Source organism: Tupaia chinensis, unplaced genomic scaffold (genome assembly GCF_000334495.1).
Source record: "Tupaia chinensis unplaced genomic scaffold, TupChi_1.0 Scaffold000253_1, whole genome shotgun sequence".
Lineage (NCBI taxonomy): Eukaryota > Metazoa > Chordata > Mammalia > Scandentia > Tupaiidae > Tupaia > Tupaia belangeri.
In genome coordinates, this window is record NW_006159733.1 from 1,377,627 (window position 1) to 1,385,907 (window position 8,281).

The 8,281-nt window shown below is 40.6% G+C and overlaps 1 protein-coding gene across 1 annotated transcript; it reads left to right on the forward strand.

Moving 5' to 3' along the window:
- Positions 1-1,977: 1,977 nt before the first annotated feature.
- MAT2A (methionine adenosyltransferase 2A) lies at positions 1,978-6,871 on the forward strand (the record flags this gene model as incomplete). The annotated part of the gene is given in 8 exon segments (XM_014588035.2): positions 1,978-2,055; positions 2,143-2,265; positions 3,213-3,325; positions 3,411-3,554; positions 3,733-3,951; positions 4,134-4,316; positions 4,463-4,596; positions 5,240-6,871. Coding segments are annotated over 8 exon segments (1,097 nt in total), but the record flags the coding sequence as incomplete, so codon positions are not given.
- Between the last annotated feature and the right edge of the window lie 1,410 nt (positions 6,872-8,281).

The following is an 8,281-nucleotide window of genomic DNA, read 5'->3' on the forward strand; positions in this document are numbered from 1 at the left end:
GCCTAGGGCGGTCTCCATTATCTCCAAGGCTCAGGTCTTCACAGCACACCGAAGAATACGGCGTGTCCTTAGGCGGAATATGGCCTTGCCTTCAAGGTGACAGCCTCCAACTAAATATAGCGCGTGCTGGAGAAGGCAGCCCTTATTTGGACCGTGTGTGAAAAGGATCGGAAACAAGGAATAAACGTTAAACTGCTGTCGCATTGTTTCCTTTCAGTCTCTGCTGCTTACTGTCATGCAAGGTTTTTACTTCACGTTTGCCTCTCAGGGCTTTGTCCACTGAACCGCCATTATGGGGATCAGTTGACACGTGAAGGAGTGAAGCAATTTCCAGGAACTTCCACAATCAGCATGGACACATCACTTAGCACAGATCAGTATTTTGCTTTTTAGGCTGTTTCTTGTCCTTGGGGGAAGTAGCTACCTAGTCTGATGGCTTAAGGGTTCATTTTTCCCTGGGCCACTGTCCACTGGTGTATCCCACAAGCCAACCTAGTGGTAAGAGAGGACAAATCCAAGATCCTGAGTGCTCATGGTCAGGCGACTGCTGTAATTTGGTTTTTAGTTTTTCTTTCTGGTTTGCACACCCTCCTTGGTGTGAGAGCTTGAAGTCCTTTCACTCTTCTGATTGGTTAGGTGTGTGTCATTTAAATCAAGAGCTTTTTAAATTTCATGACAGTTTGTAGATTCTTGGGCTTCTGGCTTGGCTGCATTACACATTTTTCTTGGATGGTTATAGAAAATTCAGGAAAGTGATATTTCAGGGCTATTTATTTGTTCCTCACCCTTCCCAATAATAGATGACACAGTACTGATTAAGAATACATTTGGGCATTACCCAATCTGCTGAGCACTTGTTCTGGACAACTGCTAACAAAACCAGATAATTTACTGTTAAAATTCCTTTTGTTCACAAAGTGCCCTTCCTTTTCATCCTTGGATTAATTCTGTCATTCTTAGCCTTTTGGTTAAGATCAAGTATAATTTTCCTGTTGCACTGATTGGTGTTCCTTAAGGTTAAAAAGACTGGTTTACTTGTGGCCTTAGTATTCCCAGACCCCCCGCCAGGTGCACAGAACTTAGGTACACTTCTGAAATTGAATTATTGCCTGTTGTAGGGGAAATGCTGTTAAGAAATGGGTAAGACAGACTGCCCATTTACTCTTCTAATTGGTTAGATTGTAATGCAAACTTTAAGTTTGGGGACAAAATGTCATAGTTTAGTTTTGAAAAGTAAAACTGTAAAGCTAGGTGTTTTTTACCTTATGCTCATGGTTTTAAAGATACCACTCCTTTATCTGATTAATCTCAGTTTTGTGGATGTTCTTTTTAACAGTGGGAAATGTTTTGCCTGGAAATGTTTTGCAAATACTCAATACTTTTAGAGCTGGGACTGAAGTCCTTGAAGTAAGGTGTAAAGTGAATACATCGTTGTGGGCTAAGATGTATTAAATATACTGGGTGTTCTGCTGGCTTATGCAACTATATTAAGATCCTGGTGTCAGATTTTCAAGTAACATGCAGCACTGTATCTAGTATTTATTCAGGCAGGTGGCTTCTGGTAAAGTAGTTCTTTAATCATTCAGGAACTAAGATCATATTTTATGCCACTTCAAAGTGGTTAAATTGGTAAATTTTGTCACATCTATTTTACCACATTAGAAAAATTAAAAATAAAACCTTCCAGAGTTTTTATGGTTAATTTATAGGAAGATGGGGGTATGGCATGTTTACATTAACAGTAAGTTAAGGGGGCCAGCAGGTGGTGTGGTGGTTAAAGTTACTGGACTCCCACATGACCAACTGCGGTTCAAGTCCTGGACCTGGTCTGGTGGCTTACTTTCTTACTTTCTCTGCCTCTCCCTTTCTCTTTCTGATCAAACTAGAAAATAATAATAATAGTAATAAATAAAATAATTCTTTAAAAAAAAACAACAGTAAGTTAAAGAAATTGAGCCAGGAAATTCTCTCTTTCAGATAAAATTTGTGACCAGATTAGTGATGCTGTACTTGATGCCCACCTTCAACAGGATCCTGATGCCAAAGTGGCTTGTGGTAGGTTCAGAATATGGGCTTAATGGACTGATAACATAAAGTTATTTTGTAAAAGGAAGTTTTGAGTATGAACTTCTCTTTTACTAGAAACTGTTGCTAAAACTGGAATGATTCTTCTCGCTGGGGAAATCACATCCAGAGCTGCTGTTGACTACCAGAAAGTGGTTCGTGAAGCTATTAAACACATTGGATATGATGATTCTTCTAAAGGTTTGTTTTAATTATTTTACTTTAAAAAAAAAAAAAAAAAAAAGGTGTGCCCAGCAGATGGACAATGGTTATGTCATTGAACTCCCATGTAGTTGACCACAGTTTGCAGCCTGGACCTGGCCGCTTAAAACTTGGTGACCAGGATGTGTGCCTGCCCAAAATCCAAGAGGAGAAGGGGTTGTGATCCCCCACTGTGGGGTGATTCTTTTTGTCTCTCTGGCAAGCACACACGTCCTATAACAATAATCCCTGTTTTTAAAAAAAGTATTTTTTTAGTTTTAGTTTTTACTATAGGATGCATGTACGAGATAGAGGGAAGGTAAGAAATCACTCCCCAAGGGGGATGGCCATGCTGCAATCTCTTCTCCAGGCTCTTTGGGATTTGGGCATGTACATATACACATCTGGGAAGCCCAAAGTTGTCCATGTGGGATCCAGATGCCTTAACTACCATGCCACTGACTGGAATTATTTTACTTTTCTAAGTGCCTTATTTTTCTGATACAGTTATTAGTAGGGGTTAAAGAAACTTCCAGAATGTTCCTAATCCTTAATCCCAGTTGCATAGTTTTTACTATATTTCACTCTTAGCCTTTTGTTTTTCTTTTTGTTTTGTTTTGTTTTGAGGAGGTTTTTGCTATAGGGCGCGTGTGCTCGCCAGACAGAGACAGAAAGTGAGAAATCACCCCCCCAGGGGTGGTGGCCACGCTACAGTCCCTTCTCCATTCTCCTCTCGAGATCTTGGGCACACACGCACGGGCACACACGCACATGCACCCGGTGTGAGTTTTAAGCCACTGGGTCTGGGACATGAACCGTGGTCGACTATGTGGGAGTCCAGAGACATAGCCATTACGATAACTGCTGGTCCCACTCTTAGCCTTTTGTTAATAGAAGATATTCCTGTGACCTTATTCTGAACAAAACATTGTGGTTTTCATTTATAGGATTTGACTATAAGACTTGTAATGTGCTGGTAGCCTTGGAGCAACAGTCACCAGATATTGCTCAAGGTGTTCATCTTGACCGGAATGAGGAAGACATTGGTGCAGGAGACCAGGTATTTTGGTAGAGGCTCTTTGTAGCTCTTCTAACATTAAATTCTAAAGCTTGTGATAATCAAATTTTGACTTTTCCTTTTTTAGGGCTTGATGTTTGGTTATGCCACTGATGAAACCGAGGAATGTATGCCTTTAACCATTGTCTTAGCACATAAGCTTAATGCCAAACTGGCTGAACTACGCCGCAATGGCACTTTGCCTTGGTTACGCCCAGATTCTAAAACTCAAGTAAGTGATGATCATAAAGGTGTCACATATTGCTTTAGCGTAGAAAACCCATAAAGCTTAATTATAGCTAACTGAAAAAGGACAGTATTTGTTTCTTCTTATTGTAACTTGTGCTAAAGAACCAAAGTAACAAGGCAGTTTGGTAGCTGGTGTCCTAATGACCTGTATTGCCTTCAAGGTGACTGTGCAGTATATGCAGGATCGAGGTGCTGTGCTTCCTATCAGAGTCCACACAATTGTTATATCAGTTCAGCATGATGAAGAAGTTTGTCTTGATGAGATGAGAGATGCCCTAAAGGAGAAAGTCATCAAAGCCGTTGTTCCTGCAAAATATCTTGATGAAGATACAATTTACCACTTACAGCCAAGTGGCAGATTTGTTATTGGTGGGCCTCAGGTAACGTCAATTCAGTGTCCTTTTTGGGATCTTTGTTGGTTACCTGTAGGGTTTTGGCTACTGTTAATCCTTTCTGGGCTCCCTGAAGCCTACATATGGCAACTTAATTTAGAACCAGTTTGGTGTTTTGTTTTGTTTTTGAAAGAATTAGGTATGAATTGACTTAAGTCCTGTATTTTCAGGGTGATGCTGGTTTGACTGGCCGGAAAATCATTGTGGACACTTACGGTGGTTGGGGAGCTCATGGAGGAGGTGCCTTTTCGGGAAAGGATTATACCAAGGTGGACCGATCAGCTGCTTATGCTGCTCGTTGGGTAGCAAAATCCCTTGTTAAAGGAGGTCTGTGCAGGAGGGTTCTTGTTCAGGTATATACTCTTTCCTATAATTGGAGTAATTAACAAAAGCATTTCAATGGGAGGGAATTTGTATTGATTTTCTTGACTGTTTTTATACCAGTGTATTACATGAGTAATGTTGATTACTGACTCTTACATTTGATTCCTTTTTTTAGGTCTCTTATGCTATTGGAGTTTCTCATCCATTGTCTATCTCCATTTTCCATTATGGTACCTCTCAGAAGAGTGAGAGAGAGCTATTAGAAATTGTGAAGAAGAACTTTGATCTCCGTCCTGGGGTCATTGTCAGGTAAAGACGGTAAAGCCTATTGCTAGTAAAAAATAGTGAGGGTGTGGGTGCCTACATGTACTGCTTAAACCTGAGGGAGTAAAGATATGAAGGGAGACTTTTCTACCTAGAACATGCTGATGTTTTAAGTTGCCTTTAGCGAAGGCCTAAGTTATTTGTGAGAACTAAAATCTTAGTTCTCTATGGCTTAGATCAATTACCCTAGATAGCCCTCTCTATATGATACTGAGCTTTTCGCTCATCTTACTTAAGGATGTTTGCATTAAGAAATCAATGTATATAAATGGGATGTACAAGACTATCGGAAAGAAAATAACTATGGTAGGGTGTGGGCAGTGGGACCTTGGTAAGTATTCTGTGATCTCAGATGAGCTTTTGACAATTGGAATTTCCGAGAATAATGACAAGTTTTCATATTTGTTGAGCCAGGGATGGAAAAACAAGATCCATAGTTACTAATAAGGACTGTACAAGGAGTTGGACACCAGAGAAGTAACAAACACTTCTGCCGCAAACTTTTTTCCTAGCATACCCCAGAGAACTGAACTCATTTGCCAGAGCTCTTGAAAAATGAGTCTTGCTGATTGTTTTGCTTTATTTTAATTGAATACTACATATTAAGTTACGGACTTGTATATTCCAGGGATCTGGATCTGAAGAAGCCAATTTATCAGAGGACTGCAGCCTATGGCCACTTTGGTAGGGACAGCTTCCCATGGGAAGTGCCCAAAAAGCTTAAATATTGAAAGTGTTAGCCTTTTTTCCCCAGACTTGTTGGCGTAGGCTACAGAGAAGCCTTCAAGCTCTGAGGGAAAGGGCCCTTCTTCCTAAATTTTCCTGTCCTCTTTCAGCTCCTGATCAGTTGCAGTCACTCTATAGTCAATGACATGAATTTTAGCTTTTGTGGGGGACTGTAAGTTGGGCTTGCTATTCTGTCCCTAGGTGTTTTGTTCACCATTATAATGAATTTAGTGAGCATAGGTCATCCATGTAACTGCCTAGAAACAAACTACACTGTAGTAAATAATGCTTTGAAATTTAACCTTTGTGCCCTATCGACCCAACCCTCCAAAGTCTTAAATGCATTGACTTTCCCACCAGATGCTGGAGATGTCCTTGTAACGTGCACGTAAAGTATCTGTAGTTCCACTATAGCCTCTGTCTGGCAATGCCACAGCCCTGTCAGCATGAATTTGTAATGTCTTGAGCTCTTATTATGAATGTGAAGCCTTCCCCTTATCCTCCCTGTAACTTGATCCATTTCTAATTATGTAGGTTTGTCAGGGAGTGTTCCTTATCCAATCAATCTTGCATGTAAAGCAAGTTCCCAGTTGGAGCTCTAGCCTGACATTAAAAAAAAAAAAAAAAAAAAAGGAAAGGCAGTTACCATTAAACCATCTCCCTGGTGCTTATGCTCTTTAATTGCCACTTCTAACAGCACCAAATCAAAATCTCTCCACTCTCAGCTGTCTTTTGGAGGACGTACGTAATAAGGTTTTTATTTAGTAAACCAATCCTATGCATGGTTTCAGCACTAGCCAAACCTTACCAACTCCTAGCTCTAGAAAAACAGGCACTTGGCACCCTGTGATGTCATACAGAGAAGTCACAGGGCAGTACCTGAGGGTCTGTAGGTTGCACACTTTGGTACCAGATAACTTTTTTTTTCTTTATAAGAAAGACCGAGTACGCCACACTGCACAATAACTCCTCCCAGGGTTTTAACTTTTGTTTTATTTTCAAAACCAGGTCCAATGAGCTTTCTGAACAGCTGGTGTAGCTACAGAGAAACCAGCTTCCTTCAGAGAGCAGTGCTTTTGGCGGGGAGGAGGAAATCCCTTCATACTTGAACATTTTCTAATTGCTTATTTATTGTATTCTGGGGTATGGCGTAAGTACAGAGAAGCCATCACCTCAGATGGCAGCTTTTAAAAGATTTTTTTCTTTCTCTCAACACCATGATTCCTTTAACAACATGTTTCCAGCATTCCCAGGTAGGCCAAGGTGTCCTACAGAAAAACCTTGGGTTAGTCCTACAGGGGGTCTGGCTGGTGTTAACAGAAGGGAGGGCAGAGCTGGTGCAGCTGGCCATGGAGAAAGCTGACTTGGCTGGTGTGGTACAGAGAAGCCAGCTTGTTTACATGCTTATTCCATGACTGCTTGCCCTAAGCAGAAAGTGCCTTTCAGGATCTATTTTTGGAGGTTTATTACGTATGTCTGGTTCTCAATTCCAACAGTTTAATGAAGATCTAAATAAAATGCTAGGTTCTACCTTAACTGTGTTCTTTATTCTTTAAAAGTGCTTTGGTATGAATAGAACCTGAAAACATTCTACAGATATTTTTAAGTTTGCTGTAGGGTATATATGCTTGCCAGAGAAAATGAGAAAGCAGCCCCAGAGGGGGATGGCCATACTGCAATCCCTTCAGTTCTCTAAGGATTTTGGGCACACATACCTAGCATGTTTCTCCAGCCACTGAAGTCTAATTCTATTCTGGCACTAAAAATAAGGCGTTATCATGTTTGTCCAGCACTGCTTTCTAGTCAGCACATAGGCCAGAATTCGAGTGCATGGACAACCCATTGCCAATAGTCTTTAAGATTCAAGGCTTGAAAACATTGATTGGAAAGTGGTAATACTTAGTTTTGGCTGTTTTAGCCCTTATTTAATGTCTTTGATAATACACCTGTAATACTGGGTGTAATGATGCAGGTATTAAAAACCATTAAAGAAAATGGCAAGTTTTCAATCTACCTTAAAAGACAGGTGAAATTTATAAGCAATTACAGTGAAAAGGCTGGTTTCTAGAAGTTTCATTTATGGTAGTTGGACTGGTCTTGAACAAGAGCCACTTGGCACAGGTTTCCACCCACATCAGTGATACTAACTGGTTCTAGATTGTTGGCTTATTGTACATGTAAGAGCCCTCAAATACCTGCTATTTGGTTGGAGGCCTAAAACTGAAGTTTGTTGGGAGTTGTCAGGAAACTAATAATGATTCACGAACGTGGGAACCTATATTCTGCACTAGATGCCGATCCACTACAAGTAAACGTGGTTAAATATTGAAACAGGACATACCCGAGGATAATAAACCATTTTCAAAGTAGGTAAAAAAGGAGTTTGCAGGCTAAGAAGAATGTCTTGCCCAGCCTGGGGGAAAGCATCCTAAACATAATAAAGGTGGATGAACATTAACGAAACCAGGAAGGAAGAAGAACGGGAGTAAAGGAGTGAAGGCGGGGAACAACAGGGTGTGACGTGATTACAAGTAGGTAAAGAAGCAAGGTGTGCTGGAGAAGGAAATGGCGATTATAAATGAAATTTAGGTTAAGATTTGTGTTTAACCTGCCATTCCAAAACATTTCAGATGGAGATGACACCTAATCTGGGACAAAAGCTGGGGCTAGAATGAAAATAGATTAATACTAAAGCCTCCTAGCTTAAAGGACATTGATAGCCCGATCCCAGAACAGCTGCAGTTGTGCAGGTCTTGATCCTTCTTGCAGTGTGAATAACCCAACTACGTGAAACAATGTACCAAATTTTCATGAGCACCTTCATCTTGCCCTACCCCAGTTTTCCTCAGAAAATGGGTTAGAGGTGGTACATGGAACAGTTTGGAGAGTGGCATTCTTTATATTAAGAAAGTAATGGGGCCAGCAGATGGCATAGTGGTTACAG